The 27,251-nt window shown below is 43.0% G+C and overlaps 2 protein-coding genes across 2 annotated transcripts in view; one reads left to right on the top strand and one right to left on the bottom strand.

Moving 5' to 3' along the window:
- The window catches only part of GLT1D1 (glycosyltransferase 1 domain containing 1), a 96,974-nt gene that overhangs the window by 66,636 nt on the left and 3,087 nt on the right, over positions 1-27,251 (bottom strand). The window contains exons 2-4 of the mRNA XM_005299569.5: positions 19,752-19,900; positions 11,385-11,490; positions 6,609-6,660 (exon numbers count right to left, since the gene is read on the bottom strand). Coding sequence (XP_005299626.1) covers positions 6,609-6,660; positions 11,385-11,490; positions 19,752-19,900 — 307 coding nt within the window. The remainder of the gene's footprint in view (positions 1-6,608; positions 6,661-11,384; positions 11,491-19,751; positions 19,901-27,251) is intronic.
- LOC135975854 (uncharacterized) lies at positions 11,942-14,082 on the top strand. Its single transcript, XM_065568633.1, has 2 exons — positions 11,942-12,518; positions 13,513-14,082. Exons 1-2 carry the CDS (start codon positions 11,942-11,944, stop codon positions 13,986-13,988), a joined length of 1,053 nt encoding a protein of 350 aa, XP_065424705.1. The 3' UTR covers positions 13,989-14,082.

The following is a 27,251-nucleotide window of genomic DNA, read 5'->3' on the forward strand; positions in this document are numbered from 1 at the left end:
ACTACTCTATTATGCCTTTTTATCCTAGCATTCTTAGTCTTATAACATTGTCCTGAGATATGGGGAACAGTCTCCCGCACTTTACCGCACCATCTACAAAGAGCATTCACACCTCCTCTTCCTCTTGCTAATGTCTCCCTAGTAGGATAAATATTTGCCCTAAGCTGCAATGCTGCGATATACGCTGACGATTTAACTTTACTAGAGTTTCTAAAAATCGAATTACTAATTAAATCATTTTTAAAATATTTTATCCCTATTCCCTGACATCTCAGTTCCGACCATCTTAAAAATTCCTCTTCCCTCCATTTCTTGGGATGAGATGTTACTGCACTAAATGACAATATTTTATCCACAAGATTTTCTCCTGCATATAGATAAGATAGGTCCATCCAATCATCTCTCGAGACAATATGTCTCCTCCATTTACGAATTAACATATTTGGGATTTGCACACTAAACTTAGTGAGAGCTAAACCACCATCCCTACCTCTAGAATAAAATATCCCATCTGTGGTACACTGAGGTAAATGTAAAATCTCTTTAACTATTTTTCTAACTAACACATCAAGATCGTCTAAAAGATTAAAAGGGGGTTCTATTAAAAGAAGATTATAAAATAGCTTCGGTAAGATGTATGTCTGTAAAATTAATATTTTTTGGGCCGGTTTTAATGGGGCCTTAATTAAATTCTCACTCCAATCTTTCAATTTTTCTTTAAGTACCGGTCCCCCTACACCTATCCAGGGATCTATTCTAGCCCCTAAATATTTTTCAAAATCCCCTGGTTGAACATATTCAATCTTCTCTGACCCTATCTGCCAATTATCCTTAGGATTAACTACATAGGTTTTATGTTTAGTTAAAATATGAAAGCCTTTCGTTTTCTTCACATTAACAGAGAGATTAGTATTTTTACAAAACTCCTCTAAGATACCCAAATTTTTGATCATTCCTTTATATGAGCTACTTAAAATTGCCACATCATCGGCAAAAGCCAATGACGTGACACTATTACCCTTAACATAAAAACCACTTCCTTCTACTTCTAATCTAGTTAAAAGGGGATCCATAGCAATATTAAACAAAATTGGGGACAACGGGTCACCCTGCTTGACCCCCCTCCTAATTAAAATAGACTCAGTAGCTTCATCACCCACCCATACCCTAGTTGTGCAATTATCATAAAGGTCCCTAATAATATCTATAAAATGTTCATCTATACCAAATCTTCTCAACCCGGCTATTATATGTCCGTGTCCCACAGAATCAAATGCTTTAGCCAAATCTACGAACACTATTGCAATTTCATTCCCATTTCGTTTAGCCCCTTTAATCAAATTATCTAATATAGCAATATTTTCCTCACACCCAGGGGCGGATATAAACCCTTTTTGTCTACTACATATCTTAACTGTTTCCACCAGTCTTTTTGCTAATATTTTGGTATAGATTCTAATCCAAACTGACCCAATTGTCAATGGTCTCCAAGATGTTAACTTCTTCATTTCCTCCTCATCTTGTGTCTTTGGTATTAAAATCGTTCTATTTTTCTTAAATTCATCTGGTACCTGTCTATTTAGAAACCATATATTAAAAATTTTTGTAAGTATTAAGGAGTCTAAATTAAAAATATCCCACAAATTGCTCACTTTTACTTTATCTGGGCCAGGAGCACTATCTTTTCTTATTTCTGTTAAAGCTATTCTAATCTCATCCACAGAGATCGGACTCATTAATATATCATTATCCGCATTCTCTGTGGATGATGGCCACCCTATCATATTACCATGTCCAATTGTTCCCAAAATATTTACATAGTATTCCTCAATTTCTTTCATAGGGATAGCACACTTAGCCTTATCTGGCTCTCCCATTATAATGCGAGTCAATCTTCTTCTATCCTTATCAAATAATTGTTGATAGAATTTATACTTAGCTTTCTTTGTAGCATATCTCCTAATTGCATTAAATTGCTTCCTTCTCCCCTCCTTTCTAATCTTCCCTTTTCCTTTATTCCTCAACTCTATTTGACTTTCATTTCTAGGGTCCTGTCCCTCTACTAATGAATAACATAATTTTTCCAACATTGCCCATCCGAGAGCTTTTGTTAAATCCTCCTTTAATAATCCTTCAATTTCCCCTAAACTATTTATTATTTCTCTTCCCTCCCTACTTTGTTTTCCCCGTTTACATATTTTCTCCACTAAATCCACTTCTGGATGTCCTTTTAGTGGGAAAATCCTCTCTCTTGGGGGCGGAATTTCTAATATATTTACTCTAATGTCCTCTACCTCAGTCACTTCCTCCCTATCTCCCGTTACCACTAACTTCTTCTTTGCTAATTCTCGTCTTTTATCTGATATTTGTTTATTCGTTTTGGTCCTCATCTCGCTCTCAATACATTTATTTATATTCCTTTTCCCAATATATTTCCTTTCCAACTGTATAAGCTGCGCAACCTCATCTTTAGTCCATATACGAGATCTAGTCGATCCCTCTTTGATCTTACTTTTAGCAGCCATATCTTCTTTTCTTTGCTCATTCCTCACAGCAGGGTGTCTATGTCTACAGTGTTGGCTCAATCCAGATCTAGTATGAAAACCAAGCCCACAGACCGAGCACGTATGGCTCTTCATTGGGGTATCCGCCTTCTTGGGTATGCACTTGGGGTAGTGGCAAGCTATATTATGATATTGAGAAGATTTTCCACATTTACTACATACAACTCGTATGGCTTTACTTTTATGAACCACATTAATGTGTTTGGCCCATTTACCAAATGTTGGTAATATCTGGGGACATATTGGACAATTAAAACTATCAACGGGATACTCTAAATAAAAAACCCCATCCTTCCACGAACTACTTTCTAATATATTTATATTACTACCAATACTGTTAAGATCCTTATTACGATCCCTATTAAAATCAGTACTTGATTCCCTAACATATGGATCATCAAATGTACCTAAATACTTAAAATCTGGATTAAAACTGTCCATAGTTAAATCATTAAAAGTGTCCCTTGTAAAAACCATCGGTAAGATAGATAAAATCTCCTCACCATGATCATCACAAACATTCTCCTCTACCTCCTCTCCATGCTCCACTGGGAGGACTTGATTCTCACTCTCATTCTCATGAGACTTCATTATAGTCCACACCATTTTATCCATTGGTCCAGCGACCCTGATCACACCCCTAATATATTTAACACTGTCAGCCGGGGCATCAAAGCCAACAGCGGGGGCGTTATTAACCCGGTCCAGCGCCAATCCGGTATAAAAATATAAATTACTTTTTTCCATAGCTAAAAGATTTACCCTTCTCAGGGGGAAACTAACCCTTTCCAGGGGGAAACTAACCCGTACCTGGGGGAAACTTACCCTTTCCAGGGGGAAACTAACCCGTGCCTGGGGGAAACTACCCTTACCAGGGGGAATCTAACCCTTACCAGGGGGAGTCAACCCGTACCTGGGGGAGGCTACCCTTACCAGGGGGGCATCCATGTGGCACCATATGGGGCTGCCCAACCCCATCCCACACCCCACTAAATGTGGGATGTGGGTTCGTCCTCCGCAATCCGCCTGGCTATCCAAGCCAGTTACCGACTCTCACCACGAGGAGGTAGCGGTTGGACTTGCAATCCCTAAGACTCCCTGTTCCTTGTCCCCTAACTGCCCCCTCCTAAGACCCCCCTCCCAACTGCCCCCCAGGACTGTATCCTGACTGCCCAAAACTTTCTCCACTCCCCCCAAAAAGCCCCCCCCCGTTTCTTGACTGCCCCCTCCAGAACCTCCCTGTCCCTTCTCCTGCCCCCCCTTACCCTGTTGCTCAGAACAGGGTGTTGGGCTCTGTGCGAGCCGAGCCGGACACGTGGCTGCGCTCCCCAGCACAACAAAACCCGGTCCCTGGCCCTGCACAGGGCTGCGGGACCGGGCTGCAGGAGGAGGAGCTGCCGGCCGGCTCAGAATGCAGGGAGGAGGAAGCTGCTCCGGAGTCCAGCCCGGGACTTCCCTGCAGCCCTCCCAGCCAGTCGCTCTGCTCTGCCGCGGGAGGGGGGAAATCCCGGACATTGTGAGTGCTTTACAAATTCCCCCCGGACGCTATTTTTAGCACGAAAAGGAGGACATGTCCGGGTAAATCCGGACGAATGGTAACCCTAGTGTTGCCTGTAAGGGAGTTACAGTACTGCAGGTACAATGCTGGCTGTAATTGGGGGAACAAATACAGGCCCTTAAACTGGTATATTATGGGCCAGATCCTCAGATGGTGTAATCTGACCTAACTCATTCAAATCAATGGAGGTTTATTGATTTACAGCAGATGAGGATCTGGCCTGAAGTTTGTAAAGCACTTCAAGGTCTTTAAAAGGAAGGTGTTATCGAAGTGCAAAGTATTATTTTATTATTACAATGGATACTGTTGCATGATCTAAACTACTTCCACTCAAAACAAATGAAAAGGTTATTTCCTTTTAATATCTTCCAGCACATGCAGTGCAATTATAAAACAAAACACACGAATGACAAGAGAGGAAAAAAAAATGATCAAACTAAATGCTTCCAATTCTGGATTATTGGTATTTAGGTAACTGCTCTACTGCTTTTCTATTTGATGATAATTAGTGGGATTAGCTAAATTATATACTGGGCCAAATTTGTTCACTAAGAAGGATTATTTACACAAAGCAAAATCTGACAATAATGTAATTACACTAAAACCATGCCTTTAGAAAGAATGCTCAGACAGAAATCGGCGAAGAGAATCACATTTCTTGCACAACTGATTTTGTCCAACCTCATTGTCTGATTTATTTGCAAGGCCTGTTTCTTAAACTCCTTTAATTTTAGTCTCTCTCTGAAATTTGTGAGTGACTCTCTGTAAAATTTCAATGTAAGTTTACATTTTTCTCTTGTCTTTTACTTTCCCCATTCCTTTGGTCTATTCAATATATTTTTAATAGTATAATTTTAGGAAAGTGGTCATATTCACCCATGGTAGGACTACACTGATTTCAGCTCAATTACCCCCAAAATGAATTTGGAACAAGACATTTAAGATCAAAGCCTCACTCTCTCACTTTAATTCCTTTTTGTTTTAGAGACTGTAGTGACTTTAATTAATTAATTCGGGACTAAATTCTGGACTCTATGCAAAGCTCAAGTAATCAAGTGGACACATCCACCTCACTAAAAAAAATTGGATGAGGCTACTGAACTCATTTCATATGTTACTTAAATAATATTTGAACATCAATCGCTAGAAGTAAATTACTTAACACCAGATCTTGGGAATCCTAATTTAAATCTGTTCAGAAACTAGAAAACTAATGCTAGCAATTAAGGGCCTGATCCTCTAGCCAATGAAGTCGATGGCAGAGCTATCATTGACTTGAGTGGTGAAGCATTAGGGCTTAGATGAATGTTACCACATTTAGGTCCCAGTCCTTCAAAGAGTTCCACACAGGATTCCTATGTCCATGTGGAACTTCACTACAGTCAACAGGGCTACATATGGGGAAAGAGGTTTGCCTACAAGATCAGGACCTTATGTATTAGGTGTATGGACTTTCATAAATACAATATACATTCTTCCAGAAACACACTGTACACGTACCAAAGAAAAAAGCACAAAAGTTTTGTCCCCCCAAAATCTTTTGCTGACATCCATAACAGTTCAAAATTTATCTTTGAGTGTTACACAATTTTATTAGAAAACATTCCTTTTTAACAATCTTCTCCCATTACAGTAAAGATTAAATGTAAAGCTTACTGTAAAATTGAATTCAATGTGGAAATACATACTTCATGCAAATAAAAATAATGCTCCCACTAACAGGACTGAGAGTGTTTGGAAGAACTAAGCAACTATCAGTTAAATAATATATTCAGCAGATAATATATTATTCAATGAATTTTATTTTGCATGATTCATCCAGATCTTCTGCTGATCAGATACTATCAGTCAAAGAATTTGTCAAATAATGTATTTTTATCTAATATGTTATATTACAAATAAATGCATCCAGTATTTGGCCAGCTGCAGCATTTAGCATAGAAAAGTTTTTCATTTTCTTTTCAGAAACTAACACAATTTTTTAAAAGGCATTACGTATTTTGGTGCTGTATACCTTTCACAGTCTGGGAAATAGGGGATCTCGTGTTGCTGGGCTTGGCCCAACATTCATTTTAGCTTTGTTTTCTGTGTTGAAAAAGCAAGTATTTACAAATGAATTTTAAAAATTGCTCACTGTAAATAGAGCTGTTTAGTAAAATTGTGGCAACATCCAGGGGCTTAGTAAACGATGTAAAAGGAAAGAACATCAACATACTATCAGGAGATACTCAAAAGGCAAAGGCTAGTTTTAATTGCTACAGAGCAGTACTTTAAAAACAACTAGAAACTCTTCTCAAATACTAAAGACTTTCAAATGCCAGACCTATTTGACCCGGCAAAGTGCATAAATATAAAGTGTTTTCTCCTCCAGAAACAAATCAGAAATACACAATATGAAGATTATTAAAATTCTCCCGCATTATTTAGAATTAAATTTTATGGTAATGCCTAGTTGATAATGCTATAAAATAATCATATAAACATACCCACTCTGCTGCTGCCAGTTCCTTCATTTTCTCTGTGAAAGCCACTGCAAACCTAGTTAAATGGACAAAAATGGGGAGGATCATCTGCTTAAAGTCTTTAAATATAATAATAAAGGGGCACTTCAGAACAAAAGTATATAAGAACAAAGACTGGAAGCTGATAAAAATGATTACAGTAAGATGGAAATGCAGGAAGCAGCAATTCTATTTGTTTTGCCAAGTAGAGCTAAAGTGAGGATTTATTGCATTCAATGAAAGCCCAGACACTGGGGATGCCCACTGCCATTTATCCAGATTGACATAGTTGCCTCCAGGCTGCTCTTCCCACTTCTACTCCCAAGTTATGGTACACTTCTTTCTAACGAGAGAAGGAATCTGAAGTCCAATACAGTTAGGGCAGTGGTCTCCAATGCGGTGCCCGCGGGCGCCATGGCATCTATGTACGCCCGCGTACTGGCCGGCGGACGAGCATCTGCCAAACGCCGCCGACAAGCAGCGTCATCCAGAGGCGTCCCCGCCGAAATGCCGACGACGACTCTGGATGATGATGCTCGTCGGCGGCATTTTGGCGGCGACGCCTCTTGACATTGCCGCTTCTCAGTGGCATTTCGGCGGATGCTCGTCTGCCGGCCACGGTGCGTGGTGGCTTGTCGTCTGGCGCCCGCCAGATGAAAAAGGTTGGGGACCACTGAGTTAGGGCATGTCTACACATACAGTACTGCAGCTGTACCAATTCACACCCCTGAGCAACATAAGTTATGTCGACATAGGTAGTAGTATAGACATAGCCCTGCATATTGCTGGCAGATCAGCCCAGGCCAGCAATTTGCACCTCTTTACCAGTGAGTACCTGTATAACGCCTCACCTTCCCTTCTCCCCACTGTCTCCTAAGTTCCTGTATCGATGCTGTTTACTTAAATCAGCATCGATGAGAGAGGAACAGTCACAAGCCTGTTTCCATGCAGTTGCTCGGTAGTATCTGCTCTACACCATTACAATGCATTCCACATATACAATTTGACAGTTTAAAGGTTATTAAAGCCTTTGCAAATGCTTGTTTTCTCAAGTTGCATATGCTCCCTTTCAAGTTTTTACAATTATACTTTCAATACATCACATTAACAAGCAGAAAAACTCTTGCTCCCAAGTCCACAAAGTACTGTCAAATTGAAAATATACCCTGGAGGAGTACAACCACCATTTAGAGGAATTTGATTAAAAATGAAACACTCATTATAAAGCTAGACACAGTTCAATACTTTGTTTTATGGAATTTGGTGGTATATTGTGCTGGACAAGTAATCTACGATTCATGGAACTTTTCTGCTTAGAACCCTGAAATCAATAATAAAAAAATCAATTTTTATTTTAATAACTATGCCATGAATAATACTGCCAGGATGATCTGTTCACCGTAGGTTCTAGAAAACTGAATTACCTTTTCTATACCAGAGAAAACATCACGAACTCTACAAAGCACATGGTAATACATTTTGAAGCATCAGAACAAATCTAGCCTAATAAAATAACTTTAAAGTTCCTAAGCTAATCATCACAAAACTGCATTGACTATCCATAGAAGGTATTTGACATATGCAAAAGCTATGTTTTTGCAAGATTTCAAATACTCTAAATACAGAAACACAGGTCACAATGGAGAGACTTCAAATTAAAAAAAAATAGGGGTCCAGTTTTTATAAAAATGTTCAGTTTGCTTCTGTCTAATGTTCATATTTAATATTTTTGTATCAATTGCCACACTATCTCTTTTCTCCTCCTCTTCCAGAGTTATTTACCGCAGGTGTTTCTGAAATGAAAACTACAATGTAATATAAATGATATTCTAACCATCTGATTACAAGCAAGAATAAACTTCTAAGGCCTTGATTCAGGTCAGCACTTAGCATCTTCTTAAATATAAGTCCCACTAGGACTTAAGCCGGGGTGGGCAAACTTTTTGGCCCGAGGGCCACATCGGGGTTGCGCAACTGTATGGAAGGCCGGGAAAGGAAGGCTGTGCCTCCTCAAACAGCCTGGCCCCCGCCCCCTATCCACCCCGTCCCACTTCCCGCCCCCTGACTGCCCCCCTCAGAACTCCCAACCCATCCAACCCCCCCTGCTCCTCGTCCCCTTATCTAACCTCCCCTGCTCCCTGTCCCGACCCCTATCCACATCTCCGCCCCCTGACAGGGCCCCTGGGACTCCCACTCCCAACCCTCCCTGTTTCCCAGCCCCTGACCGCCCCCCCCCCCGAACCTCCACCCCATCCAACCACCCCCTGCTCCCTGACTGCCCCCCAGGACTCCCCGCTTCCTTACCCAACCCCCCCCCCCACACTCCTCGCCCCCTTACCAGCAGGAGGAGCTCGCAGCCGCGACACCCGGCCAGAGCCACCTGCGCTTCCCACGCTGCCCAGCGGCATGGCTGTGGGGAAGGGGGGACAGCAGGGGAGGGACCAGGGACTAGGCTCCCCAGCGGGAGCTCAAGGGCCGGGCAGGACAGTCCCATGGGCCGGATGTGGCCCACAGGCCGTAGTTTGCCCACGTCTGACTTAAGCACGTGCTTAAATGCTGTCCTGAATCAGAGTGCTTTAGTGATTGGTTCACTGGGACTTTGACTTGTGCCCATGCAGAAGAGCTGATGTGAATAGAGATACTTTCCTGAACTGGAGTGTGAGGCCTTACACTCCAGTTCAGGTATTTAAGCATGTGTCTAACTTTAAGCATGTAAGTAGCCCCTTAGCTTCAATGCGGCTACTCAGGTGCTTAAATTTCAGCATGTGCTTAAGTACCTTGCAGCTTCAGGGTTTATAGTCCCAGTCTTCAGTGAGCTCCACCCCTGCATTCATGCAGAGCTCATTGTAGAATCAAGGGCTACAAAGCCTATTCTGCCACCATTTCTTAATGTTACCATTACTTATGTTGATTAGTACTATATTCTATGACTATTCCCACTGAAATCATGTTTTACTTGCATGTCAGTGGGATGACTCACAGAGTAAAGTAGTACTCAACACAAGTAAAGGTCACTGAATCAGCCTCCAAATAAACTGTCAAAAGTTAAATCAACCTTTACATTAATTTTAAATATACCAATAAAAATGTACCATGGTTTTGAAATACTCTTGAGTTCCAATGCATGAGATGGAAGGTCCCACGCCTGCCTCCAAAACCCACTGAAGTCAATGGAAAGATTCTCATTGACTTCGATGGACTTTGGATCAGGCCCTAAGACAGACCCTCCCCTTTTCAGTGAATGTAGATGTTGAAAGAGTGAAAAGTGTCATCAAAAAGTCTGTTCATTGTTACACGTATATTCTGATTCAGGAATTAGTTCTTGCAGTATCTTGGATAGCTTTATAACTAGTCACTGGATTTTTTTCTTTAATTGTAAAACAACAGGTTAACACGCAATACTAAATGATTTTTCTTGCATGGTCTATGCTGCTTTGTTTATGCAGCTGTAAAAAGAAGCATATTAACAAAAAATAAAAAAAGAAAGAACAAAACCACTTTCAACTTGAGTCTCCGACACTCCAATCAAGTGCACTGTCAACGTGCCAGATGCAAGCACTACATGAGCCACAGAAAAAGCTTTTGTGAGGCATAGGGGGGAATCAGGTTTGAGTCTGTAATGTACTGATCCTAATGATATGTTTGTTAGTTGTGGTTTTGCTGAAATTAAACAGTTGGGCAGCTTTGAACTTGGATTGCAAATGCTGATGGAACAGGGTTCCCAAGATAGACATTATTTGTATTGTAGAAGGGAGGTTAATAGAAAAAGGACATGGAGGTTTAAAAGTATCATTTTGGGGCAATGATTATTATTGTTTACTATATGTTTGTACAGGGCCTAGCACAATGGGGTCCAACCCGGTTTAGGCCTGTAGGCACTACTGCAATAACAAATAATCATCATACCAGTTTGGGGGTCAAATACCCAACTGTCATGTTAGTTATGAATGACAATTCTGTGGATATCGTGGGACACTCACAGCTGTGTTTTAGTCCTGGCAAACCACTGAAAATATACATTGAAATAAGTGGGGGCAGGTAACATTGATTTGCACTCACATACTAGGGTGATGAGCTTAATCACAAAAAACTAAGATAAATAGATCACATTTTTGCAAGAGAAAAGACATACCATCCCAGTGCAAACTCACTACCAGTCTACCATTAAAGAGCAATAAACTGCCAGATGCTGTGCCTTTAAAAAAGCTAACCTATTATTTTCCAAAAAATTCCCTTCCTCCTACACACATATATCTGATCACATATAAATTAAATATGCTAGGTATTAGTTTTACTGCATTTCTGATTATAAGATTATTACACCTTTTACCTGCCCTATAATATGATTTCCTCCTCACATGCACACATCCACTATTCTCGGGAACAGTTGTGGTTTAGCAGACAAAGCACAGGGTTAGATAATTAGGACCACAAGTTCCATTAACTTTTAATTGGACTTGAGCTTCTAACTAACATTGGTGCTTTGGAAAATCCCCAGGGCTCTTCCACCAGTTCTTTGTCTGATTTGGGTAAGTCATTAATATGGTCAAATACCACAGTGGTGACTGCAGTATAAGAACAGAATGTTTACACATTCAGTTTTACAAAGTGTTTGCTCTGTTCTTATTGAAGTCTATGCCAAACTCCCAGTAACTCTAGTGGTAACAGGTTCAGGTCTTTAATAAACACCAACCACAATATTTATTTATTTTTATAATGATGAACAATAATCTTCTGCATAAACCCTACATTCATTGTTACCTGGCTTCTTCTAACACTGCCCCCATCACCCGGTGTTTTTCTTCATGTTTGACATCTTCATTTATATCCGTGCCACCGAAGATGATTCCAAAAGGAATTCTACTACCTGCAAAATGAAAATAACTATGAGACAGGCAGGAGAGCTACATGTAATCTAATAAGGCCTGGTCTACACTAGGCGTTTATGTCGAAGTTAGCGCCGTTAAATCGAATTAACCCTGCACCCGTCCACACTGCGATGCTATTTAGTTCGACATAGAGGTCTCTTTAATTCGACTTCTGTACTCCTCCCCGACGAGGGGAGTAGCGCTAAATTCGACATGGCCATGTCGAATTAGGCTAGGTGTGGATGGAAATCGACGCTAATAGCTCCGGGAGCTATCCCACAGTGCACCACTCTGTTGACGCTCTGGACAGCAGTGCGAGCTCGGATGCTCTGACCAGCCACACAGGAAAAGCCCCGGGAAAATTTGAATTTGAATTCCTTTTCCTGTCTGGCCAGTTTGAATCTCATTTCCTGTCTGGACATCGTGGCGAGCACAGCAGCACTGGCAACGATGCAGAGCTCTCCAGCAGTGATGGCCGTGCAGTCTGGGAATAGAAAGAGAGCCCCAGCATGGACTGATCGTGAAGTCTTGGATCTCATCGCTGTGTGGGGCGATGAGTCCGTGCTTTCCGAGCTGCGATCCAAAAGAAGGAATGCAAAGATCTACGAGAAGATCTCTAAAGACATGGCAGAGAGAGGATACAGCCGGGATGCAACGCAGTGCCGCGTGAAAATCAAGGAGCTGAGACAAGGCTACCAGAAGACCAAAGAGGCAAACGGACGCTCCGGATCCCATCCCCAGACATCCCGTTTCTACGAGGCACTGCATTCCATCCTCGGTGCTGCCGCCACCACTACCCCACCAGTGACCGTGGACTCTGAGGATGGGATACTGTCCACGGCCGGTTCCTCAGACATGTTAGGGGACGGGGAAGATGAGGAAGGAGATGAGGAGGGCGAGGCAGTTGGCAGCTCTCACAACGCTGATTTCCCCGACAGCCAGGATCTCTTCATCACCCTTACAGAGATCCCCTACGAAGCGTCCCCAGCCATTACCCCGGACACAGAATCTGGTGAAGGATCAGCCAGTAAGTGTTGTAAACATCTAAACATTTATTTTTAACAAAACAGGAATATTAACAATTAAAAGAATGGGTTGTTCATGATTAGTGTGCCCTAGGCGCTTAACGGTTTAGTAAGGGGCAGTGCAAGTTTTGAAAAGAAATCTAGCAATGTCCGGTTTTCAGTGATTGTCCTGCACAAGCCGCTCTACTGTGTATTCCCTGCTACTGCAGCTACAGTAAAATGCGGTCTATATGTGCGGGGATAGAGCAGTAATCCTCCTGGGACATCTCGATGAAGCTCTCCTGGAGGTAACTTGAAAGCCGTTGCATGAGGTTCTTGGGGAGAGCGGCCTTATTGGGTCCTCCGAAGTACGACACGTTGCCGCGCCACGAGATTATCAGGTACTCGGGGATCATTGCTCTGCACAGCAGGGCGGCATACGGCCCTGGTCTTTGGAGGCTTTCCCGGAGCATTCTCTCTTTGTCGCTCTCGGAGATCCTCATCAGGGTGATGTCGGCCATGGTGACCTGCTTTTAATTAGGTAGGGGAATGTTAGTGTTGGGACTGCTTTCCCGTTCCTTTACAGAACTGTCACCGCTGGTTTGCAGCCACGCGGTGGAGGCGGGAGAGGGGCAGCCGAAAGGGATCATTCCCGGGGACAGCCGCGAGGGGGTGGGACAGGGGCAGAGTTCCCGCTTGCCGGATTGCTGGCAGCAGGGACTGACATTGATTTAAATGTGAAATGAGGCCAGTGGTAATATAAAAGTTTTAAACTGCCACAAGTGTACGGCTTACCATGTCTGCCTGCAACAGAAATTCCGTTGTGCTGCCTCGCTTCTCAAATGTGCTGTTCAAGACCCCAGGCACAGAATGCGAAGGCCGAGAATTCGACCTTGTGCTGAGTGCGCATGTGAAAGGTGCTGTGCATGGTCTTGTTCACAGAGAAAGACTATGTTCTTTGTTCACAACTACATTTATCTTTCAGAGGAATTCACTCCCTTTTTCCCATTTCCACAGCCCCGTCTGCGACTGTCTCACAACCTAGCCTGGAATCACACTCCCAGAGGCTAGCGCGGATTAGGCGTAGGAAGAAGAGGACACGGGAGGACATGTTCTCTGAGCTTATGGCCTCTTCCCAAGCCCAGGCAGCACAGCAGACCCAGTGGCGGGAGAACTTGACCCGAATGCACCAAGCCAACATGGATCGGGAGGAGAGGTGGCGGCAGGAAGACCAGCAGGCGACTCAAACGCTGCTTGGACTACTGAGGGAGCAAACGGACACGCTCCGGCGCCTTGTGGATGTTCTGCAGGAACGGAGGCAGGAGGACAGAGCCCCGCTGCAGTCCATCTCTAACCGCCCTCCCCCGCCACCAAGTCCCATACCCACCTCACCCAAAGTGCAAAGAAGGAGAGGCGGCAGAGTCCCTGCTAACTCTCACTCCACCCCTGCAGAGAGCTCTAGTAGCAGAAGGCTCTCATTTCCCAAAATTTGAAAAGTTCTTTCCTTCCCGCCTGACACAAGCCCACGTCCAAGTTTCACCTCCCAATGCCATGTGTAGTTGATAATAAAAAATTCGTTTCTGTTAACTACTGTTTCAATCATGTTCTTTTGGAGGAGGAGGGGAAAGGGGGTTGGAAATTGGACAGGACAGTCTCCTTTGGCAGGGTACATAGTCGGGGGCAGGCACAGCAGCAGGGCACATACACAGTGCAGTGATGCAGTGACTAGTTGCCCCGGTTAGTCTGGGAGGTTGTTTTGATGTAATGTTGGGGGGGGTGGGTTGCTCTGTGACTTTGTGGCGGGGGAGGGCAGTTACAGATCTTAAGCGCCGGTCCTTAGACAGGATCACAGAGCCACACAGCATGGGATCTGTAACCGTCCTCCCCCTGCCACAAAGTCAAATAGACCTCCCATACACACAGTCCCAATCAGGAGGGGTGACAGGCTCCGTTGAAACAAGCATCCCACCGCAGCGGAGCCTGTCAATCCTTGAGTTTAGAAGCTGCATTCGCATCACAACACTAGACCCGCCCCGCACCACAGTCTGCGTCCCAGTTTTAAAAAATTCCCGCTAAAACAGTATTAAAGAAAACGGTGTGCTTTAACAAAGTAGAACTATTTTTATTTCGACACGTGTGTTGGAGGGGGGGTGAAGGGGGTATGTAACTGGATAGGATAGTCAACATTACCTGGGTAAAGAAACGGGGGCAGGTTTAGCTTCTCAGTACACAAACTATAAAATCACAGGTTACCCTGCTCACTCAGGAACTTTGCTTTCAAAGCCTCCCGGATGCACAGCGCTTCCCGCTGGTCTCTTCTAATCGCCCGGCTGTCTGGCTGTGAGTAATCACCAGCCAGGCTATTTTCCTCAACCTCCCACCCCGCCATAAAGGTCTCCCCCTTGCTCTCACAGAGATTGTGGAGCACACAGCAAGCTGCTATAACAATGGGGATATTGGTTTCGCTGAGATCACAGCGAGTCAGTAAGCTTCTCCATCTCCCCTTGAGACGGCCAAAAGCACACTCCACCACCATTCTGCACTTGCTCAGCCGGTAGTTGAAGAGTTCTTTTTCAGTGTCCAGGGCGCCAGTATAGGGCTTCATGAGCCAGGGCATTAGCGGGTAGGCTGGGTCCCCGAGGATGACTATAGGCATCTCCACATCCCCAACAGTTATTTTGTGGTCCGGGAAGTAAATACCTTGTTGCAGCCGTCTAAACAGACCAGAGTTCCTGAAAACACGAGCGTCATGAACCTTGCCCGGCCATCCCACGTAGATGTTGGTAAAACGTCCCCTGTGGTCCACCAGTGCTTGCAGCACCATGGAAAAGTATCCCTTTCGGTTAATGTACTGGGTGGCCTGGTGGTCCGGTGCCAGGATAGGGATGTGAGTTCCATCTATGGCCCCACCGCAGTTTGGGAATCCCATCGCTGCGAAGCCATCTATGATCGCCTCCACGTTTCCCAGGGTCACTACCTTTGGCAGCAGTACATCAACGATTGCCTTCGCTACTTGCATCACAACAACCCCCACGGTAGATTTGCCCACCCCAAACTGGTTCGCGACTGACCGGTAGCTGTCTGGCGTTGCAAGCTTCCACAGGGCTATGGCCACTCGCTTCTGTACACTCAGTGCAGCTCGCAACCGGGTGTCACTGCGCTTCAGGGCAGGGGACAGCAACTCACAAAGTTCCAGGAAAGTTCCCTTCCGCATGCGAAAGTTTCGCAGCCACTGGGATTCATCCCAGACCTGCAGCACTATGCGGTCCCACCACTCAGTGCTTGTCTCCCGTGCCCAGAATCGCCGTTCCACGGCATCAACATGACCCATTGCCACTGTGATGTCCTCGGCGCTGGGTCGCCTGCTTTCTGACAGGTCTGTGCTACTCTCAGACTTCAGGACATCACCGCGGTGCCGTAGCCTCCTTGCCTGACTTTTCTGCATCTGCCTCAGGGAAACCTTTATGATAAGCTGCGAGACGTTGAGAGCGGCCACAACTGCAGCGATGGTCGCAGCGGGCTCCATGCTCGGAGTACAGTGGCGTCCGCGCTGTCAATGACTGGAAAAGCGCGCGAACTGTTTTCCCGCCGGCGCTTTCAGGGAGGGAGGGCGGGAGTGATGGACGGATGACGACAGTTTCCCAAAAGCACCCTCGACTCATTTTGTTACCCAGAAGGCATTGCCGGCTACACCCAGAATTCCAATGGGTAGAGGGGACTGCGGGAACTGTGGGATAGCTGACCACAGTGCACCGCTTCGAATGTCGACGCTATCACCGTTAGTGTGGACGCACAAAGTCGAATTACTGTCCTTAGTGTGGACACACACGTTCGACTTTGCAATATCGATTACAAAAATTCGATGCAAGTAAAATCGAACTACTCTCGTAGTGTAGACAAGGCCTAAGTTTAAGACTTGAAGAAAGTACTAGTGAATAGCGTTGGTGAACATGAGATGTTATTCCTACAACAGTGTATATCTCCAAGCTATGTTTCTACACTCATCAGCACAGTCCTTTGGGTACGTCCAGACTACCCGCTGTATCAGCAGGTAGCGATTGATTTATCGGGGATCGATATACCGCGTCTCGTTAAGACGCGATATATCAATCCCCGAACGCGCTCCCCGGAACAAGCGGCGGTAGTGGAGTCAATGGGGGAGCCGCGGCCGTCGATCCCGCGCTGTCAGGACCCAAGGTAAATCGATCTAAAATACTTTGACTTCAGCTACGCTATTCACGTAGCTGAAGTTGTGTATCTTAGATCGACCCTCTCCCCCGCCAGTGTAGACCAGCCCTTTGATGACACCTGGTTAAGCTTGAATTTTAATAGAGTATACGTATTGCATGATCCCATTACATGCATGCTAGTCTATTATCTACCTGTAATGTTTTCTTAGGCCTTGCCTATACTCAGCCAAAAGGCTGTTGCAATAAATAGTTGGTTAGAACAGCCTGAGTTTCCTTGCTCAGCTGCCTTCCAAGCATTTTACAAGCATTGGTTGACCCAGTTAGTTGTTACATTTGAGAAAACGTCTTTAGCTGAGATAAGACAGAATAGGTGAAGTCTGCTATAGTTTCTCCCTAGAGAACTGAAGCTGCTCTGGATCAACCAATCTGCTTAACTCTGCCCCATGATACAGCACCTGCTCGGGTTTACAGATTATCCAGAAGCAGCTTCTGCATATGTTTGGTCACTATACGAAATGCACTTCAGGAGTCCCAAAATGTGCTGGTGCAACACCAGTTGTAAGCGTGCTGGGCGTGCCAACAGCTTATTTTATTGGGGCTGCTGTGAATGAGGCCTTGTCAACACTCAAGTTTGTAGTCAGAGGTATAGCTACATCAATATACTGCACTTGTGCAAAAACCTTTCGTAGACATACTGCACTGGTGTAAACTGGGACTTGCACCAGTATAAGGGTAGGGTGTCAAAGTTTACACAGGACAACTACATCTGCGTCTCTACATTGATGCTAAAGCCTTAATGTGAACATGGCCTAAGATTACTTAGAGGGGAAAAATTGTGATAAAAATGAGATTCCATTCTAATAGCATTTGTTTATTTGGAACCAGATGATTTTTAGTACATAGCAAGTTACCAAAAAACTAATCAACATAGCAGACAGAGGATATTATCCTCGATTCTTTAAGAATTACAAGAGCACTGAAAACAATTAAGTGGTCACTTTTAAACTTCATTAAGCTACAAATAACAACCTGATTGCTGCTAATTACAACACACATGCTTTTAAATTCCAGATAAATGAGATTACACTTTGGCAGAACAAACAAGTCTCTAGCAACATTGGAAGAGAGGGATGCAGTTATCAGATCTGTCATCTAGGCTACTGATTTTGTGGGTTTCACACGGAATTGTGAAGTTCTATAGGTCAGGGTAGAGGAACCTTTACCAACTGTCTATTGCCTGGTGTTTGTAGCTATCGATTATTAGCCCTTTGGGGTAGAGGTCTGTCATTTTGTCTCTAAAGCACCATTGTCTCTAAAGCACCATAATACTGTACATTTAAAGATGCTTTAAAGAGGACCGCAAAGGGACGATGATGTGGTTCCCCTCCTCTCCCGCCCCTGCAAAAGGGCTTTTATTTTCTCCTTTTTTTTACCTTTGGATGGTAGTGGTGTCAATGATTCAGCAGATGGCACTCTTTCCTCTGAACATTAGACCGACGTACAAACATGGCTTGGGAGCAACATGCTTCTGAAGACACCATCTTTTGGAGGAGAGATAACTAAGGCCCTGACTACTCATCGTTGTTAATATTTTACTATAGAACCCCATCCTGCAGCCCTTTCTCATGTAAGTTATGGTTACAGGATCAGGATCAAAATATTCACATATGGCACTATGCTGGTCAATGTTTTTCAATTATTACTAGTTTTTTATTATTATGAAATATACAGGGACTAGATGTTACTGTTAACATGCCAATTACTAAACTTCTGAAATCAATTACTGCATCTCCTCCACATTCTGTTTTTTTCCCCCCTTCAAACACTCAGTAATCTCTTCTAGATTTGTCAGTTCAATCATCCTGGTAATCACATTACTGTGCTTTTTTTTTTTTTTTTTTGTGGATTTCCATTTTATTTTTCAATATAATTCTGTTTGCTATTCCAGCTGTTTCTAGGAACAGTGGGACTGTGATGTATTTAGATTAGTAAGATTTTTCTCTAAGTACTTAGCATGAACTGAACTTGGCTTCCATCAAAATCAGTATTGGAGTAGAGAGTTAGGCCAAACACTGAGCACTTTTGAAAATCCAACCTTATGTTCACTCCTCTACCTAAAATAGCATGTAAGATCAGTCTTAACCCCTTTCATCAGCCTTTGCTGTAACCATTTTGTCTTGTCACAGAATAAAAATCACAATACACAGATTAACAGAGATTATTATTTATTTATTTGTATTCCAGAGTTCCCAGTCTAAATAGGGTTCCATTGTGATACACTGTACAAATGCATACTAACAGTAATAAATTAAGCTTTGAAACTCTTAGTACCAGAAAGATGGAGACTTTGGGGCCCTGAAAACTAATGTTATTTCCTAGTCTGCTGAAAGTAATCAATTATCTACATTTGACCCAATGTGTAGACTTGGATGATCTGAAAATGAGCTCAAGAATGGGACTACATTTGCAATTTCAGCTGCTGACACTGTCTGTAATTCTGGAAGCCAGTGTTGCTAGCATGTCATTAATGGCAGACTAAAATTCTGTTCTACTTGGCCAGTTATAATAGAAGATTTTATTATTTGTCAGCTAACATGCTGTCTCCTGCAGTTTAGCTGGCATGACTGACAACTCAAAGTTATTTCATGTCTAGAAAACATGATTCATTTTTCAACAGAAAATCAAATTAGCCTCTCTCCTTTCTTCTGTTTGACCTTTGCTATACTTAGCCAAGCTATTATCATCCTCTGAAAGAGCACATTTGTTGAAAGTATCTTAATGTTACTGTAATGCTTTTATCTTACTGTAGTAAAAGTATTTAAATTATAAAACACATTGTGCCCTTTAAAAGTGCAGTTACTTAGTTCTCTCTGCTCTGGATCAAGTCTCCCACAGAGAAACATTTTCAATGTTTATTAACATTTGTTGAAATGGATAAACAGAATAACTACATTATATATGGGTTTATGCACATTTTCCATTTGTAGCTATTTGTATTCATTCCTGCTTTCTTTCCGTCTCTTTCTTTTAAGGGTTATTTTTACTGCTAAATTGAAAGAGGATTACCTTGCAGAAGTCTGCCTCCTTTATAAAGATGAATAGCCAGAGCTGCTTCAAACTTCTCTGCAGAGATTAGATTTGCTATTTCAGATGGGTTCTCGTAGCCAAAAGCATCCTTAAGACTGCATATGTGACCCACAGCTTCTAGATGATCCCTTCATCACAAAAACAATAGAACAAATGAAAGATGATGAATATTAATATGCTGCAGACTTGCCATTATGTTAAATAGCTTAATAAAAACATATTTTGCTTAAAAACGTTTATCCCCTCGATTCACCTTCCTTATGCAACCTGGGTTGGAAAATACTCTCTCATGAAAGCCCCTTTCTGAGATCTCTATGTTCTTCTGATTTTTATTCAATAGGGGGTGTGCTGCCAGCAATAGGATTCTGCATCCCCTCACATGGCCCAGTCTTCCAAGGTCCTGAGAACCGTCAGGTCCCTTTGAATCAATGAAAGTTGAAAACATTCAGCACATTGCAGGATCTGGCTCTATGAACCTGATCCAATGTCCTTCAAATCACCGGAAAGACTCCCTTTGATTGCTGTATGTGTTGGATCAGGCCTTCAGTGGACTGAATCAAGGGGGCCTTGTGAAAGAAAATATAAAAGCATCCAGTTAATTAATCCCATTAAAATAACTACCAAACCATCAGAACCGAAAAAAAAAAAAAAGTGCAACGTAAAACTTTGTTCAGTCCAAAAGGATTTTAGGTTCAAGCAGAGGACTAAAAATTGTATTCCCCAGCCTCCTGCTAACACACTATTTGATCTTGGACTTCATTTCAATTTGCTTCAGTTTACTCGTCTGTAAAATGGGGTTAGTTCTCTATAATTGAGCCATTTATTTAAGAAATTGTTATTTAACATGTTTTCATGAACATACCCAGTGTTAACACAACTGAGATTTTAAAATATCAAGACAATATTTTTTATTGTTGGCTTTCAAGATAATGATATACATTTTGCACAACAATATTCTTCACATTAAAGCCCTGATACAAAGACCGTTAAAGTCAATGGAAAAACTTCAACTGATTACAATGGATTTTGGATCAGCAATCTACTTACTACCAGTGAGATTTTACATCCCCCGACTGAAACTGAGATCAATTGACAATTGTGCCATTGTCATTAGCCAGTGCAGGAACATGCCTATATTTTGATAGAAACTTGCATATTGTGTCAGCAAAATGTATATAAAATAACATCAAATATGAAGTGTTTACATTTCCAGCATCATAAAAAGAACACTACATTTTTGTGGTCATTAGATATTGCTCCAGTTGGTTCATTTCTCATCCACATATTAATTATTCTGGCATTAAAATCCGTGAATTCAATAGCTTCTTGAATATTATTCTTTTTCCTTTCTCTGTCGCTTCACAGCCTCCCAAAGAATGTAATTATCTGTCCTGGGGAAGTTAGTCATCAGTGCAGAAATTGCTGCTAAAAATGCTATAAAACGTCTTGAGGCCCTGGAAAAACTATTAGCACTATAACAGACAGAGCCTTATTGGCACAACATATGGTACTATATTTCTCCATTATACTGAATAGGAATTCATTTTACTTTGGATTTCACCATTTGAAATAAAACTAATAAATTAAGTAAGCATTAATAAATAATAAAATACAGCCAGATTGCAAGGCCTTTATTCACATTGTTGAGCAATTATTCACATGAGCAGTCCCATGTACTTCAATTGGGCTATTTATGCAAGTATCTGTTTACCAATGTATGGGGTTCAAAATTTGGCCCAAATTAAATAATAATGAACCGCAAACCTCACAGCTGTAGAAATGCATTCTCTCGGGCAAGCAAGCGGGATGCTCATGCAAACATTTCACAAGTTCTCATGTGCTCATTAACTTGTCTAAAATAATTTTTTTTCCCTTCAGTATTCCAATTAGCATACATCACTATCGTGTACAAGCAATATGTTTGCATGTTACAGTTAATTTGAAAATAACTCCCTAACACCACACTCCAAGGACTTCAGAACCCAAGAAACTCAGCTAGAAATTCTGAGCTGACGCAATCTTGTCTAACTACAAGAGGTGATCATATTTCCTTTTGTCTTCAGTTACCACAGCTCCAAATCACATCGCTATTTTTTATCATTTCAGAAATCATGGTGCAAACAAATACTCCAAAGTAATTTGGTTCACTCATGAAACTGTTCCTGGGTGTTGTTCAATCAATGTTACTCTTTATATTTTGATCCCCTCTACATAACAAACTACCATGCTGAGGGACCCAGATGCAACATACTAAAGCCCTGACACTCATAGACTTTAAGGTCAGAAGAGACCATTATGATCATCTAGTCTGAACTCCTGCACAACGCAGGCCACAGAATCTCACCCACTCACTCCTGTAACAAATGCCTAACCTATGTCTGAGTTATTGAAGTCCTCAAATCATGGTTTAAAGACCTCAAGGTGCAGAGAATCCTCCAGCAAGTGACCCGTGCCCCACACTGCAGAGGAAGGCAAAAAACCTCCAGGGCCTCTGCCAATCTGCCCTGGAGGAAAATACCTTCCTGACCCCAAATATGGCGATCAGCTAAACCCTGAGCATGTGGGCAAGACTCACCAGCCAGACACCCAGGAAAGAATTCTCTGTAGTAACTCAGATCCCACCCCATCTGACATCCCATCACAGGTCATTGGGCATATTTATCGCTAATAATCAAAGATCAATTAATTGCCAAAATTAGGCTATCCTAACACTTTTCTATTTTCTGTGTATATGTGGGACTTTATGGTGTTATCACTGGTGTTTAGTGCAATTAAAAAAGCTAGGTCTAATCTACCCTATAGGGTTGCTATGTGCCCATGTTCATCCCTTTTTCAAGGTAGCTGTCCCTTGAAATCTGTACGGGTGCTCAGTACACACTACCATCTGTCCAATGTTATGGGCTCAGGATCATCCTGGATGTCCTGGGGGGTTTTTGTACCTCAGAGGTGGCAACCCCACCTCCCAGACAAGATTGAACCATGATTTAATCACGTCAAGAAACAGTGACTGGTTCCCTAATACTTTAGTTTTTGTAGTGTAGAAGTAGGATTTATTTGACTTGCCTTTCCCATGAGTGCCGAGCAGTGTATGTGTTGTAAAGAGCAACACTCAAACCAAATGAGGAAGGTGTCGAAAGGAGAGATCTCTGCAGTTCTTGACCCTGAACCAAGCTGATGGCTACCCAGATGACAAATTTCCCTACTCCAGCTCTAGCTGTTACATATGGAGACAGTGGGATCAATGGCAAAACCTGCCAACAGAGCTGACCCTGCCAGACACAAATCAAAGCGGAACAATGGTGGTCGCAATGGTAAATGGAAGGGGAGACTTCCTTGCAGTGTTCTAAAAGATGGATATTTATGAAGGACTCTCTTACGGAAGCAGAGCCTTGAGTTGCCACTATTGAGGTCCTGGATATGTCTAGAGGCAGGATAAAAAGCTGGACTCACTCTGACTGGTTGTTCAGGGGCACGTAAAAGATATTATACAATTTAGGAAGTTAAAATGAATACTTTGAAAATTCTTTACAATCCCTAATCCTGAAAACATTTATACACATGCCATTGAGTTCAATGTGACTACTCACTCTCATGCTTCAGGTTAAGCATATGCATAAATATCTATGGGATCAGGATGTTACATTGGATTTATCTAAAGTATTGGAATTTACAGAGTGCAATTTTCTTCCTCCATGAAAGGCTTGTTTTCGCGCAGGGAATGAAGAGTACAACTTCCTGTACACTTGAACACACATCACCACTTCAAGGAGGATGGGGAGAGGATGCTTTGGAGACTATTTTACAAGGTTTTTATTTTGTTCTGTTTTGAAAGCTCAGCTGTCTGTGAAGTCACAGATGGCCCTGAATCAGTATACACTACTGATATATTTTGTTTTCTCTTCTGATAAAAATTGTATATTTAAATTATTTTGCCAATTCATAAACACTTTTGGAATAAAAATAAATGTGTTCTCTGCTCTCTGTAAAGCGAACACACGTGACAGTGTGTGACAGCCTTGGAAGAAATACTGAATTTTGAGCTAGTGTTTTCTCTATTGTTTCCTTGTAGATTGTGGGTAAATTTCCAAAGGAACATCTTCGTTACTGACATTCTTTACTTCAGGCCAGATTTTGCCTCCTTACTTATGCTGAGTAGCACATTACTCCACGAACGGCCCAACTGAATTCAGTGCTACAACTTGTGGGGTGACGTGCTTCTAAACTGGAGTTTGGGTCTCAGAATCTGGCAGTTTTATTGGAGAGTCAAATCAGAGGAATTGTGAATTGTCCACTACTCAGGCTGAAACAGATCATTTGTTATGGTCCAGTTGGATAATAACTTGCTTCAGCTGCACCACTTACAGACTCCAGAATTAAATAACCCAGGATTTAGAGAAACACTGTGAACTCTGGATTCACTTTATTGGATTTTGTTCTCTGTCTGCGGGCTTCAGTTATTCATTTTTTCTCATCTAGTATTTTTGGGAATAAAATTTGGATGCTGGTTATTGAACATAGCGCTGGGCGTCTGGGACTCCTGTATTCCAGCTTTGGCTCAGCCACTGATTTACTGTTTGGCTCTAAGTAAATCCCTTCACTCTTGTATGGACCCAATTCTTCTCCTTATAATTCTAAGGTGAACTTCAGGTACTCAGCACATCTCAAAATCAAGCTGTACGTCTCAGCTTCTTAATCTCTGGGACAGGGAGAATATGCACCCACCACACTCACATAAGTGTTGTGAAAAGGCAAAGCAAGAGAAGTCTTTAATGCTGTGGCACACTGTAGTATAGATCTATACTGTTTGTTAGTAATACTGCTGCTAATATAAAATTAAAAGGTGCAGTTCCTTTCTGATTTTGTATGCCCTATTCACACTTTAATGAAGGACTTCCATAGGAATGCAATTTTTGTCTAACATGGCTACAAAAACCCAGGTGATGTTTTATGATCTGTTTCATACATTCTTTCCTACTCTGATTGATTACTCCAGGGGGAATTTTGTGCCACTACCCATGCACAGAATTTATGGCCCCTGCAGATTTTTTGCTTCCCCGCAAAAAAATGACTTTCTGATGGGGAAGCCATGGGAAGCCACAAGAGCGGTTACGTGCATGTCCCCTCCCCCCCGCCGCAGTATGTTTCAGGTGCCCAGGGCAGCCGGCAGAGAGGTAAATCACTGTGGGGAAAGGGGCAGAACTGGGAAAGACCCAGCTTGTGGCTCCTACCCTATACTGGACTCAGCTTCTCGTCCCAGCTGGGGAGGATGGGACTTCCTCTTCCTCTGCATGGCATCTGGGGCCGGGTCAGACCAACCCCCAGATTTCTCCCCCAGCTGCAAGAATCCCTGCAAATTCCTCCCCCCATCTGCTTCCTGCACCCATTGCTCCTAAGCTGCAGGAGGAGGGATCCCTGTACAGGGAGCTGCTCCCCCATCCGCCCAACCTTATGAATCCAGACCCCCTCATACCTAGACTCTCCCACTGAGCTCCACTTCCCCTGCACCTGGATCACCCCGACGAGCCACCCGCATCCAGATCCCCACCCCACTGAGCCCCAACCAGCTGCACCTGGATCCCCACCCCACTGAGCCCCACTCCCCCAGCATCTGGACCACCCACACCCAGAACCCACACACACACCGAGCTCTGTTCCCCCACACCCCCGCCGAGCCTCAGCCACCTTCACCTGCAAAGTCCCATTACTGTTGCACCCAGAACCCTCCAACAATCCCCTGTGCATCCACACCCTCCAAAACACACACACCAGGATCCCCCCACACTAAGACCCTTCACACTTGGAGCCTGCCTGCCCACACCTGGTGTACCTGGCACAGAGGGGCAGGGCCCTGGGGTGTTTCTGGGGCAGGCCGGTCCTTGCGTTGTGTCAGGGTTGGGTGCATCCTCACTGCTGAGTCCCTGTCTGGGGGGAGGGGAGAGATGCACAGTGATCTCCCACCTCTGTGCAGCCAGTGGCCTGTGCTCCCCAATGCTGTGCTGGAGTCTCCCAATTTATTTGATAAATAACATTTGCAGAATTTTTATTTTATTTTTAGCACAGAACGCCCTCAGGAGCATATTGATTGCTGCTTCTGGTTTGTCCCACCTAGTAATCTGAAAAAATGCAACACTGACACCCCCACCTGATTCCAGAGTTCATGGTTCTTCATGCACTACAAGTTTGTTTTGTGGTTCCAAACTGATTGGGATTCCAAGGTTTCCTGTGAGTTAAAATAATCTGTAGTCTTACATGCTGTAGCTTGCAACACCTGTGTTGTTTTGCACTATATCCACTCCTCTTCTTCGCTCCCCACCTCCAAAAAAAACAACTTTATTTTATATTCTCATTTTGAATGGGGTTATATTGTTCAATAAGTTATGGGGATAGAGTGACTGCTGTCCAGGAACTTCTTTTTCGGTGTTTGTACAGTGCCTAACACAACCGGCTCCTGGTCTAGGATTAGGACTACCTAGGTGTTACAGTCATACAATTCAATAATCATGCCCCTTTTGAATACATTTCATACTACTACATTGATTCTCTTCCACAAACCCTCTGTCAGCAGCTGATTTCCAAAGCTATATTAGCTGTTGCTGAGGGTAGAGGGCCTAAGCTTAAACCTACTGAAGTAAATGAAATAATTTCTACGTCAGCTGGTGTTTGGATCAGGTCTGTAGTTCCTGAGCCTCAGAGGTAGTGACCAACCACAATTCCCAGTAAAGTCTACGGAAGCTGTAGGTATTTAAAATTACAACTTTGAGATGTTTTCACTGTGAAACCAAATCCGTCCTCCTCTAACCTTTTTCGGTTTGAAATTGCCTTGATCAGTGAACTTTGTTCCTCTCCCTTACAAAAAGAATGAGACACCTTTATTTGCACACTATACACTATTCTTGTGACTGTAACAAACTTTAAAGATGGCCAGCAGTCTACAATTACTCCTGTACACCCTCAACCATTCACTTAATTTATTCCTACTTATTTAATCAACATCAATTTTTCTTTAATTTCTCCCTGCCTCGGACATCTCTTTCCAAACAGCGTGGGTGGAAGGAATTAACACAGATGATTTGTGTCGGCTTGAAATGAGTGCACCCCAACGGATACAGGACTAGCTTTGGATCACATCCATTGTGGAGTTGAATTATCAAAACAGCAATTGTGAGGGGCAATTACTCTGCTTCTCGGGCCCCAAGTCAGCAGTTTTCTCTCTAGAAGTAGAACTGAACCCAATGAAGTTTCACTCTGCTTGTCAACAGGTTCAGCTGTGTAAATCCTGTTGGAATGCAGCACTCATCACCTGCTGGGACTGTAAATGTTGGAATGCGAGGCCTCAGGAGTGGAAGATGAATGAGGAATACCTGCCTTCTGCAGGTTTCAAAAGGGGAGCCATGTTAGTCTGTATCAGCAAAAACAATGAGGAGTCCTTGTGGCACCTTAGAGACTAACAAATTTATTTGGGCATAAGCTTTTGTGGGC

Source organism: Chrysemys picta, chromosome 15, assembly GCF_011386835.1.
Source record: "Chrysemys picta bellii isolate R12L10 chromosome 15, ASM1138683v2, whole genome shotgun sequence".
NCBI classification, from domain to species: Eukaryota; Metazoa; Chordata; order Testudines; family Emydidae; genus Chrysemys; species Chrysemys picta.